This window comes from Hakea prostrata, chromosome 3 (genome assembly GCF_041222555.1).
Source record: "Hakea prostrata isolate BN-2017 chromosome 3, UWA_Hpros_2, whole genome shotgun sequence".
NCBI classification, from domain to species: domain Eukaryota; kingdom Viridiplantae; phylum Streptophyta; class Magnoliopsida; order Proteales; family Proteaceae; genus Hakea; species Hakea prostrata.
The window spans coordinates 19,332,403-19,345,936 of record NC_142602.1 but is presented as its reverse complement, the minus strand read 5'-3'; the positions used below and the strand labels follow the sequence as shown (position 1 = coordinate 19,345,936).

Sequence of the window (13,534 nt, the reverse complement as noted above, 5' to 3'; positions counted from 1 at the left end):
TGAATTAATAACAAAAGTGGCATGGGTTTGTTCGGAAAAAAAGTGTACCGCGCAAAATACCATGTTTAAACCCTTTTTATATATCGATTTAATAACAAAACTGTACCCAACCATTTTTGTAAATACCAAAACCTTACTGTACCGTATAAATTCGGTATAGTACGGTTCTGGTTTTTGGTGTTCAAAGTTGGTACGATACTAAATTACCGAAACTGTACCGATTGACACCCTTAGATATGATTAAGATTTCAAGTCTCACCTGAAAATCTCTAGGAGGAAACATTGAAATGGGCACGCTAGAGATAGTTGTGGCAGCCTAACTGGGCGAGTGGGTGATGGGATTGTAGGAGGAAGAGCAAAAAAGAATGGTGCGAAGAAGAAGAGAATGCAGCAACTACTTACTATTGTAGGCAAAGTCACCAGAGCAGCAGCTGAAGAGGGAAAACTGCTAGTCTGCAACTCGTAGCAAGAAAGATAAGAGTTCTGCCTCTGCAATGAATTCCTTGTGGTTCCCCTTTTTTAAGTTGGTTCAGTACGAATCGAGCCGAGATATATTTTTCAAAACAGCAAAATGCATTTCGCCTCAGATTGTAAAATGGTGGGGGGGGGGGGGGAAAAGGGGGGGGGGGGGGGGGGGGGGGGGGGGGGGGGGGGGAAAAAAAAAAAAAAAATTTTGAAAAAAAAAAAAAAAAAATTTAAGAAAAAAAAAAATCCTTCCACAAAATATTCTCTATCATGAAAATCCATTATATTCTATGTCAAATGGTGATTCTGTCTCAGAATCATATGTGTGAAAAGAGTACTAGAGATAATAAGCATTTGACTCAAAATTACCACTATAAACTGGTGTCAATATCATGAAAATCCATTAATATTCTATACGGAAAGTTTTGAATTCTTTTTTTAGAATGATTCTTATAAAGTAAACATAAAAAAATTATTATTGAAGAAAGTTTTTATGGTATAGAATGAAAATTCAAATCACTATATAGGCAATTTATGAAACATTTTGCCTGCAACTCCTAAATGGCTGTTTCTTTGACTAACCATCTGCAGCTTTCCAATCTTGTTTTCATAGAGCATCTACCATTACAGCCACTCAGACATACTATGAAGGTTCTTCTCTTTTGAGGCCCTCTAGCAACAAGAAGCAAATACTATTGTTTTAGAACACAGACCACTAAGAAAATCTCCAAGACCAGTAATCAATATCATTTTAGATGGATAATGAATTAAGGAAACAGGGAAAATCAATATCGATAACTGAAAGTGAGAACCCAATGATTCAATTCCTTTCCCAACAATTCTAACAGTTACAATACAATGAATCTAGATTGTCAAGGTCAAAAACTGACCTGTTAAGCTCATCTGAAAATATTCAGCCATGAAGGAAAACTATACAATTCACAAATAATCATATCACCTTAAGATGTCAAACGTAGCAATGTACAGGCTTACTGTCAAACTCAGGACTTAGGAATTCAGACAGCTGTAGTCCCCGAGGCAAATTCCAGTCAAATTACTTCCATCACAACTCAATCAATATCCCTTAATTTACCAGTGAGTTTCACTTTCACAGGTGTGCCCGGGCAGGTCTCTGCAACACCACTCAAGAGAGGTAACAACAACTTGGGTGACCCAAGACCTCAAAATCTGTATCTACACTCATGGTCTCTGCAGTAGTAGCTCCATCAAGGGTTTCAACCTGCTGTGAGACAACGGTTTCCGGATTCATACCTAGTCAGTGGACTGGTTTTACAGTTCCTTTCACAAGCAGATATTCTTGAAGACTATGTATGAATACATTCTAGAAGCTGTTGTCTCACAGGTTGAAACCTTCAATGAAGCCACTGCAGAGACAATGCTTGCGGATACAGATTGTGAAGGCCTGGACACCCAAGTTGCTATTACCTCTCTTGAGTGGTGTTGCAGAGATGTGCCCAGGTGCACCTGTGAAAGGGAAACTCACTGGTAAAATCATGTCAAAATTCAAGCTTCCAACACAACTCTCTATCAATATCACTTAATTTGTTTTAGAATACACTTAATTCACCCTTAAACCTACCTGTACTTTCTTTTACAAACCCTACCTACACTTTCTATGCACAAAGAGCTTCCACTAGACCCTCTTCTCATACCCAATCACTCCCCAGCCACCAGGATCATACAGAAACAAAATATATTCATCAGCATTAAGATCACATGATGGGTGTAGATTACTGAGAAAGATGGGGAGTCCATCAGTGTTGTTGCTGCCACTGCTGCCAACTTTTAACCATGGAGTCGTCGTCGCAACAGCAAAACCAGCTGGAAGGAAAGAGATCCTAATCAGCCCAGCATATTAATTGTGTAGCATGGTTGCAACCGTGAGGAACAAATGATTCATTGTGAAGTTAGCAACATTATCATGGAATCCAGAACATCAATTTGAATAAAGTTGAGTACACCTATTTTTACTCAGGAACTATTGATCTTCAGAGGTGTAGGGAGGGGGGGGGGAGAGGGGAATAAAATTGCCAAGACTAAAATCTGCTGATATTAGCTGTTCATGGAAAACATTTCCAATGAGCTGCAAAACCATCAACCAATAACCAACAATCACAAAGTCATGTGGGAATGAACACTTACCTAGTTGCAGATAATTAAATCAGCACAAAAAAAAAATTACAAATCAAACTGTATGTCTTAGCACCTAATGAACACCAAGCTAATAGGCAACCTGAATCAACAAATTTCATTATCTCAAAAGGCCATCAGGAATATGAGAAAAAAGTAAGATTTTTTAAGTTTAACAAAGCAACATTCTCTATATAGCATTTTAAGAGATATACAAACAACTACCTAGTCATAAATACCACATTCTTCAAAAAGGAAGAACTAAAAAGAAAGGCTGAATATTTTCCTCAAAGAAGATCTTGAAATCTTTATTATTTTTTTCAAGAATTATCATAAAAGGTTTCCATGGAACTGTTTAGCCTTTAACTGAAGTTCAAATTTATTCATAGTGGGCCCTCTGGATCACTGGATGACCTTGCATGAAGTCATTTATTTCTCTCTTTGGTTATGTGTGGCAGATTACAGTATGGCTGAAACTTGCCATCTAAGTAGCTGCTCGATCAAAACATTAAGTTTCAGGTTGCCACTTACTCATTGAAACTTCAGTTCTACAACATGTAGGCAAAATCAAGAACGTTTAGACAATCCAAGTTATCATTCTCTTTCTCAATCATCTTATGAAAATAAAATGAATGAAGCATAAACTTACACTAAACCAGCCATTCTGTTACCTAATTAAGCACTCAAAATGATTGAAAAGCTCCTGAAAAATAGTTCTTCCCAAGGTATGCACTCTAACAATACAACAGGTAAGATTGCCATCAAGGGAAAGCTTCCTTTGCTGGCCTTCAAAACACCTTCTGCTTCTGCCCACAAACATGACCCTTTACTTAACCATAGCGTTACTGAATGTAAGCAATTCTACTTCAACTTGAAGTGCAGTTCAAAACTTCAATTCTGATTCAGTACACAAATAGTGAAGTCCTTAGTAATAAGCAATAATACCCAAGAGATAACAGGAAAGGAAATGAATCCCTATTTGTTAATAAAAGCTGATATATTTTTGTTTAGAAAAAGAAAAAAAGATAGGTTCTAAAGCAGAAACCATAATGACAGCTCTAATAAACCCATACGGTCACCTACAGTGTCTTCATTCTTGATAGATTCTTAACTTTTCCAATTTCTCTCCTTTCTGGTGGATCAGAATAAAAATTTATTTAATTCCATTTTTTAGCCCAAATAAATATATATTCTTACAAAACTTACAATCACACTCAAAAATAGAACACAGGAAACATTACAGACCATGAATGCCAGGGGATTGATGGGGTAAAAAACAATTCAGTTCCAAAGGAAGACTGCTCTGATCTATCATCTGCATCCACTTCACTCTTCCCTATCTCTGATATTCCCAGAAACAACAAAAATCACAAGATAAGAGATGCAGGTACTTGGAATGGTGGAATGCGAAGACCAGCAGTCCACAAGGAAAAGTGAACTGTTCTTATCTTGTTCAGTAAGAACATATTTTTATTTGGGAGTGCTCGAGAATGGAATAAATAAATTTCTATTTTGATCCACCAGAAAGGAGAGAAGTTGGATTAGTTAAGAATCTATCAAGAATGAAGACACTGTAGGTGACCTTACGAGTTTATTAGAGCTGTCATTATGGATTCTGATTTAGAACCTAGAAAAACATTTGTGGACCCCAAGCAAAAGTGAATTATTCTTTCTTTTGTGGGCTGATAGGCTGACAGCGAGGTAAAAAGAAGGTTCCAGCAACCTGGGTATATATATGCCAATCCGAGCACACTCCCATCCAAAGGCAGATCCTGGCAAAGAGCTCGAATAGGTTGCTGTACTATGTTGACATGTAATGGTAATAGCTTAGGATGTAATATTTTAAATCATGCAAGAAAATATCACATTACTTGAAAACTTTCTCAAATGTGGTACTTGAAACTTTAGTCTCCATTAAAGTACTAGGATGCGAATAGAGAATTAAAAAGTTACTTTGAAGAGATCAATTACAAAGTTGACTAAATTAAACAAAATGTGCAAAGCAACTTATTCTAAATAAGAAATTTCATTCAGACCTTGATTCTTAAGCAACAAGGCGATCCATTTATCTTTGTGTACATCTGAATACTCAATTCTTTTGCAGAGGAAAATCCAACGGGTATAGATTATGATTATAAATTATCATTTAAGAGAATTTTTCCTCAAGGCACGAAATTTCCCTGAAGGTGACTTCAACCTAAGCAAAAACCAAAACATTTTGCCAATTTCACCCCTAACGTGTGTTGCTTTGACTAAACATCTGCAGCTTTCCAATCTTGTTTTCATAGAGCATCTACCATTAAAGCCACGCAGACATATAATCTGAGGAACTTCTCTTCTGAGACCCTTTAGTAACAAGCAAATATTATTGTTTTAGAACACATACTACTAAGACTAATAATCAACATCATTTTTGATGGATAAGTAAACTAAGGAAGGGGGAAATATCTTCACTGATAACTAAAAACTCCAACCCAATCTATTACATTCCTTTCCAAACCATTCTAACAGTTACTATACAATGAATCTAGATTTAGATTGTCAACGTCAGCAAGAGACCTATAAACCCATCAGAAAATATTCAGCCCTGAAGGAAAACTATACAATTTACAAATAATCATACCGTTTTAAGATGTCAAAGGTAGCAATGTACAAGCTTACCATCAAATTCAGGACTCAGGAATTCAGACTGCTGTAGTGCCGGAGGCTAATTCCAGTAAAGTTACTTCAAAATTCAAGCTTCCGACACAACTCTCTATCAATATGCCTTAATTTACCAGTGAGTTTCCCTTTCACAGGTGCGCCTGGGCAGGTCTCTGCAACACCACTCAAGAGAGGTAACGACGACGTCTTGGGTGTACTAAGACCTTCACAATCTGTATCCACAAGCATGGTCTCTGCAGTAGACCCATCAAGGGCCTCAACCTGCTGTGAGAGAACAGCTTCCATAATGGATTCATACATTGTCTTCAAGAATATCTGCTCTTCTGAAAGGGATTGCACGGAATCCATTACACTGACTACTTTTCCAGCTTCCTTCGGCTCAGCGGAAGAATCAAAATTCAGCCTTCTCGATACTAGGTCGCGGGACTCCTCCAGGAATCTCTTACGAGGCGGCGGTGCCAACATCAACTCTTCTGGGCCTGGCGCAAATGGATCAAAAACATCCTTTTTCGGCGTCTTCGGGCTAAGGTCGGAACCTGCAACCTCATCTGTTCTCGGCAAAGATGAGACCCAAGTCACAGGAGACTTGAAATCAACTTGGACTTCTCCATTCTCTCTATCCGAATCAGGCGTAATAGACCCAGCAGTAGCTTTGCCATCTGCGATTCGCTCAAAGTTCACAGATTCGAAAACCCTAATCATCGCCAGTGGAGCTTTTTCCCATGATGAATCTTTCTTGTTCCTTGTTTCGTCCAAACAAGCTTCAGACTCCATTTGTGGAAGAAAACAAGAACTTGAAAGGAATAAAAAACTGAAACCAAATCTCTCAGCCAATAAGTTCGTTCAAATCTGAAATCCGATAGATAAGCAAAAACTGAAATATGGGTGATTTAGATATCCTAGCCTAAACCAACAGAGCTCATTCGTGAAAAAATGGGCAGAGAGTACTGTATCCCGGGTAGAAAACCCTAACCTAGGAACAAATCAGAAATTCATTTCTGATTCAAAACTCATTCGAAAACCCTAAAACACGGGAAATACGAAATATACCACATGAAAGTTGGAGCCCTAATTAAGAATAGGAATCTCCTGTGAATTTCGAGAAAGATGGTGAAAGATAAATAAAGGAATTAAAACGGGATGAAGCAAGAACTCAAGCTAAACACGTACCAAATCTCAGATGAGATTATCTCTTTTCTCACACATTTCCGTTTTTGGAGGGAAGAATGTCGAAGGGAACGAGGAAGACGAACGTAAAAGGTAGAAACCGAAGCACTGAGGATAGTTGAGGGGACCGTTACAACTTCGAGTTTATACGAGCAATCAAAAACTCAGAAGATCCGTTAGGGTTTTGATCGAGAGCGCGTCAATTTAAATCCTCACCCAATTAACGCATCGGACGGTCTTAGTCTCGTTTGCTGAATCAACGACGGGGCATTATCGTTATTTTATTGCTTAAAAACCATTTAGATGATTTAAAATTCAAATTTTAAACATTTTAAATAAAAATAAAAGCATTTGATAATTTCATAACTTTTTTAACAACAAACTTAAAATTAACTTGTAATTTTTATGTGGGTTTCTATAATTTATGAGACAATATTCTAGTTTCACTTTAAATATAGTGGGTGCCGTATAATTTGCTCTTTTATTATTTTGGGGTAAGACAATAATGGGTAGTCACTAATTTCACTCGCTAAGTTTTAATCCAAAATACTAGCTCGATTAGAGTGTCATTTGTTGAGCAAATGATATACTTACCTTAACTAATAGTCCATTTATTAGACCCTCTCTAATCTTGCCAAAGGTGTCTAGGTGGTGGAAGATGATGAGAAGCTCTTCAAGGATTTTCTAGCATCTCTATCCGTCAATGCGCCTAAGGTGTTGAACTCTGTCGTTTACTTATTTTTTTTTGTAAGAAGTTAGAAATCTTCATTCATGAACTCCAAAGGAAATGCAGATACATCAAAGAAAAGAAATAAATACAAAAGATAAATGCATGAAAACACAAGCTTCGATCCGAATCATAGAGTAGAAATTGACCAAATGTCGTACATGCAATAGACAAGGTCATCCAAGCTAAGGAATGGGTTAAGTCTAATAAATCCTTAGAATAAAAGCTGTAACAACCACAATTACGCACAACTGATACGACAATCGTATTCACCAATACAAACGCCATTTTCGGGGACATGCCACAAAGGCAGAAATGGACACGCCACAAGGGCAAAAAGATAACACGTCACAAGGGCGAAAAGATAACAAGCCATAAGGGCGGAAAATCACGCCACGAGGGCGGAAAGATAACACATCACAAGGGTGGAAAGATAACACGCCACAAAGGCGAAAAGACCAATAGCAGGAGAGACTCGCAGCAGCACATTTTCCAGATCCACGGGTTGAACTCTGTCGTTTACACTCAAGCCCAAATTGCATTATCTGTGGCACTCTTTAGCTTCTTTCCTCTCTGTGGCTTAGTGATGCGTGTATTAATAAAGAAATGCTCAAACTAGACAATTATTAAAAATGATTATCGCATGAGATAGTTTAATAGTTACCTATTTTTTCATGGTAAATTAAAATTACTTTATTTATTAGCACATAATACATGATTAAGGACAACAATACGAAAATTCTTATGGACATTGGAATAGTCTTTGGCTATTGTCATTGTCTCTAATAATGAGTTTCTGTCCATCTTTCTTCAATAATTAAGCTCAAGATATTGGAGCAAATTGAAATATTACTATATTTGAGGAAAATTTTAGGTAAATTTTGTTGTACTGTAAGTGTGAAAACATAGAAATGCTCAAAGTGTGTGATATTTATTTAAAATGCTCATCACGTTTATAAATGCTTATCATGCAAGATATTTTGATATTGCTTTTTTATAATAAATTAAATTAAATTTCTTTATTAACCCATTATGCATGATTATAGACAATAAAATAACCATACAAAAATCCTTATGGACAACGGGATTATCTTGGACTATTTTCTCTCTGATTTTCAAAAATTAAGTTTGAGATATTGGAGCTAATTGACAGAAATGCTATTATCTTTGGAAAAAAAATTTAGGTAAATTTTATTTTATTGTTATAAAAATATTAATTAAGTTAGCCTATTTATTTTTCATGAACTAAAGGTTATTAGATCCTGTAATTACAAAATTTTATACATTTAGATACCTTCATTTGAACAGGTGCTTTGGGTGGAAGAAATTTGGTAAAATTCAGAAGAAGGTAATGACATCTTGCAAGATGATGGACGCGTCTTCTTCTTCTTCCACTTTTCTTTTTTACCAAAATTTCTATAACCAACATCCATTGGTTTTAATTATTTATGAAAATCTAACAATAAGGGAGGTCAAAAACTATGGGAAAAAGTAAGAAGAAGGATAGTCAAAAACTGTCGAAAAAAGCGTAGCGTGAAGAGAGAATAAAGAGCACAGTAAAGATGGAATTTAGCTTCTTGAGAGAGGAATACCTAACAGTTATACCTGTAAAATTCCTTATAGGACGAAGTTAGTTATATCTGTAAAATTCCCTAATGGGACGAAGTTAGATTTTTTGTTTCTCCTCTTTTTTAGTTACTATTGTCACTATGAAACTGCTTCATATACATAAAAATTACAGAATTTAAAATCCCTTCTCTTATGGGTCAGAGTTTGGATAAGATAATATTTTGTAGGAATTTAAACTTTTTCTTTTTTCATCATCAAACCAATATGTGGGGTTCACAATCTCGAGGAAAGGTATAGAGGATAGAGTTTCAAATCCATAATCTCCTTGGACTTACGAGCATATGCACAATCACTTAAGTTGTTAATGAAATATTCCCTTGGTTTCGGTTCTGTTCAAAATATCAATTATTCCTCTTGCTTTTTGGAGATATGTACTCGATCTTTACAATAAATGACCTTTGTTTTTTCTTGTTATCATTATCAAATAATGAAGGGCTTTGGATGCATTTCTTTATGCGTTGATGTATGCATTTATTCTCTTTACTTGATTGCAAAACAACGAAAATATATCAAGACACTTCAAGACCAAACAAATTGTCATTTTTGTGCAAGATCATGATATTAATAGTTGCCCATGATCTATGGAAGATATTAAGAGTTTGCAAAGACCCCAAATGCTGAATCTTTTGAGTATTCACATGGTTTACTGTGAAATATTGTTGCATACTAATACATACCAAACTGCTTTTGCAAATATGGCTAGAGATGCCACCCAAGTGTTTGTTACTATGTTCTATATAGGGATTGTTTCATAAAACACTTTATAAGCATAGTATTTCCAAGAATACTGACTCCGAAAGAATACCTAAAGTTTGAGAAATTTGAGGTATGTTATTGTTTATTTAATTTAAGTTTAATCGAAATGATTTGCTGAATTTTCTTTGATGTATTCTCTTTTGGGACTTAACAGGACATTGAGATCCTATTGGGTGAAAAGAGAAATTCAAGGAGACAGACAACTACAAATGCATGTAAAAAGAAGAATGGGTTTCACAAATGCATGTCATACAACTATTTTGTATGTTTGTTATTCAAGAAATCACTTTATTTGGTTGTTGTATCTTGAATAAGATATTGATTCAATTTTATTTTTTTTTTGGTACAAAACGGGGTCAAAACACCCAGAAAACATAGCCAAACAAAATCAAACTAAAGCACAAGTCTTTAAAAACCAGATGCTCTCTTCCATTAAGCCCCTTCTTAGACAACTAATCAGCAACCATGTTATTTTGATACCTTACATGATCGAATCTGATATGGACTCGAGAAGCATATAGGCTACGAATTTCAGCAATAAATCTTCCCATCGATCCTTGCTCGTTAACTCCTAGGTCCAATAGCCTTATGGCCTTCAGTGAATCTGATTCTATTTGGAATGACCATGCTCCCATATCCAACGCTACCTTCACCCCTTCTTTGATTGGGTGCATTTCCGCCTCTACTAAATGGCATACAAGAATCTTGATAGCAAATCCTCCTCTTAGCAGCCCTGCTTGATCCCGAATCACCCTAGATAATTGAGCGTAACACTCCTTCACATTCACAGTAGCATCTGTGTAACACTTAAATCATCCTCTTCTAGAACATGTCCACCCTTAAACTTCCAATTATTTACCTGGTTCAAGAATAGGGCTTCGATATGTTGCCCAAGCTTCCTTAATGGCACAATAAATTTCTTCGATAGTGAACACACCATTCCCTAGTCTGGGGATATCTACCTCATGGGTATCCCGATTTCACCATCCCCACAGAAATTGTAGGGTATCGTTCAGGCCAATCTCTGCTCCATTTGGCAGCAATCCCACAGATATTGGCATAGATCCATTCCTTCTTTTTGCACCCAAAAAACCATAGTTGATTATGTGGTTTACCCATATGTTCTCAAATGCTTCTCTCAAAGCAACAATCCCTAAACACATGTAAAACAGATTTCACCTTTGTCATGCAAAGATTGCATTTATCATTATCCTGAAGATGTAAGTGGCGCTTTCTAGCATCAATCATCAACCGATTCTTTACAACTAGCCAGAACCAGCTTCAAAATCGGTTTGGGAGATGAAGTTTCCAAGATGTATTTCATAATTTTTCATCGAAGATGCCCATATCTATAGCTGGTTCATTATTTTTCAATGTCTTATATGCATAGCGTATCGAAAAAAATACCTTCAGTGGATGGGATCCAAGACATGACATCTGATCCATTGTTACTATAGGGGAGGGGGAAATCCTTCAGTTTGTTGCATATTTCTGCAGGGAGGTATCCCTTAATTTTTGTTGTCCATTCCATGCCATTACCTTCCAAGTATTGATTAACGACTTCCCACTGCCACTGACTGGGTACTGGAGATATCGCATGGATTTCCAAATTACCTTCTATGTCTAACCACGTGTCCCTCTAGAAATGAGTGTTCTTACCATCTCCAATGGTTATTTTGCAATGCTCTTTCATTTTATTTTCAACTCTGTAGACAGCTCGCCACAATGGAGAATCAGTAGGAGCAGCTTTAAAGGGATGTTTAAGCCTTTTCGATCCATATTTATCTTGCAAAAATGCTGACACACTGAGTTCTGCTTCTTAACCACCCAAATGAGTTTCATAATAAAGGCTTCATTCATCACCCGAAGCTTTTTAAAACCTAATCTGCCTTCCATCATCGGTCTACAAATCTTGTTCCAACTCACAAGATGTGCCTTTTTCTACTAATTGGACTTGCGCCATATAAAGGCTCGAGTTAACTTTTCAACTTCACCAAGGACCCCTTTTGGAATCAAAGTTGTCTGCATCGAGTAGTAATGTATAGTCATTACAACTGATTTTGCCAGGACAATTTGTCTCACAAGGGAAAGTGAAGAAGCTTTCCAACTGGAAAGTCGATCTGATACCTTGTTAATAATATATTGATAACTACTTTTCCTGTCTCTTTTATAGTGGATAGGGACCCCTAGATATTTGTCCAAGTGATTTGTCATGGTGAAGCCTCTCTATGCAATCTCCTTTGCCTTCTGGCTCCCTACATTTTTGGAGAAAAAAATATGGGTTTTCTCTATGCTCACTTTGCTACTCAATGCATTACAAAATTTATCCAAGCATTCTTTCACAATGGTAATTTGCTCTAGGAAAACTTCTACAAAAAGAACTACATCATCAACAAACATAAGATGGGAGATTCTCATACCCCCTTTAAGAATATGAACAGGGATCCACTTCCTTGCAACCAGTGCATCTTGGATACAATGGGTCAATCTCTCCCTGCAAATGACAAATAAATAGGGCGACAAAGGATCCCCCTGTCAAATTCCTCTGGAAGGTTTAAATTATTCCGTAATTCCCCATTCCAGAGAATTCTAAAGGTTAGACCTGTAATGCACATCATAATCACGTCGACCAAATTGGATGGCCCTCCTACTTTCAAAAGTGAATCCACAATAAATTCTAAACTTTTATTGCTAGAGCCTTACATGAATTAATTAATTTATTTCTCTCTTTCATGCAATTCAATCCTCTACTCTTTGCTTTCTTTAATTTTGTTCTTAGTGTTTGAATGTCTAATCAACATTTATGAATTCCATCATATGTTTTCGTACATGTAACAATGGAGAATGCACACTAAACCTAAGGTTGAAGAATGATAAATTACACCTAATACGTAACAGGTTAGACGGTTTATTCAACATTGTTTAGGGATTCAGTGTTTCATACCATGCATTAAATTGATCCTCTAAACGTAACTAGTTGGGGGGGGGGTGTTTAATGTGTTAGGACCTTCAAGCATAACACGTGGGGTAATCTAATTTTGTAATCCTATCGGCAAGGATAGAGAGTAAATTGATTGAATGAAGGGGAGGGATTGATAATTTATTACATGTTTGGTGAATGAAATACTAGAGATTCAATTAATTGATTTGCTTAGTATTTTCTTTTGTGGTTTTATTAATATAATTAGTAGTTAATTCTCAGTTTTGATTACTAAATAATTATTAGTGTTTTTGAAATTGGTATGTATTTGATTCTTTTCAACCTTCATGGGAACGATATCCCTCTTACTTCTTTATTACTTGGGGGATCTCGTGCACTTGCAAGTACGGACGCAACACCCTTTTGCAGGCCTTTGCCGATCAAACAAATTCGACACACATGAGTCGTCAATATCTAATTATGCTAATAAAACATACATTGCAAACTATTTTCTTTCCTCAAACTTCTACGATAACTATATTGAATCCAGATCAGGTACTTCAAAGAATACAAGCTGGAAAGTGATATTCATCTTTCAGGAAAGCAATGGAAGCCACATTTGAGATGCCAAATTTAACCCTGATAGATGGTCTAGATTTGTCCCAATACCCATGTGGGTAGAATTTGAAATCAATTGAACTTCGAGGGGTTGCTCCATTGATAAAAGATCAAAGTCTCATAGTATGAGGTTAAGAGTTTGAATGCCATCGAGACCGCGTGGAAGCATCGCTATATATTTAAATTATATATAAAAAGCTACCCCATGAGGATATAGTCAAAATGCATGTAAGTCAACCCTAGATAACCTCATTTTTATTTTTTAAATAAAGGGGGGAAAATCTGAAATCAATTGCATCACCCTCAATAATATGTGAATAAGTAGGCTAATAAAGTTTCAAATCTCTTTGATAATATATGAACAAGAGCTCATAATTGGAGACAAGTGGGGTCAAAGTTGTATTAAGATATGAACAAGTGCTCATATAAGGGAGGTA

General features: G+C 36.3%; 1 protein-coding gene across 2 annotated transcripts; it reads right to left on the bottom strand.

Annotated features, from left to right (window-relative positions):
• Window positions 1–1,284: 1,284 nt before the first annotated feature.
• On the bottom strand, window positions 1,285–6,609 carry LOC149021409 (unknown protein 1). Of its 2 annotated transcripts, none has more exons than XM_089149642.1 (2): window positions 5,278–6,609; window positions 1,285–2,307 (listed from the first exon to the last, which is right to left on the bottom strand). In XM_089149642.1, the coding sequence occupies exon 1, from the start codon at window positions 6,052–6,054 to the stop codon at window positions 5,344–5,346; it is 711 nt and encodes a 236-aa protein (XP_089005768.1). In that variant the 5' UTR covers window positions 6,055–6,609; the 3' UTR covers window positions 1,285–2,307; window positions 5,278–5,343. The 2 variants fall into 2 exon arrangements, with proteins under 2 accessions (XP_089005768.1, XP_089005769.1); XM_089149643.1 differs by lacking the exon at window positions 1,285–2,307 and adding an exon at window positions 2,509–4,962.
• Window positions 6,610–13,534: the final 6,925 nt, after the last annotated feature.

Bases quoted from the DNA above. Each gene is read 5' to 3' on its own strand.
- LOC149021409 (XM_089149642.1), bottom strand. From the start codon at position 6,054: ATGGAGTCTGAAGCTTGTTTGGACGAAACAAGGAACAAGAAAGATTCA.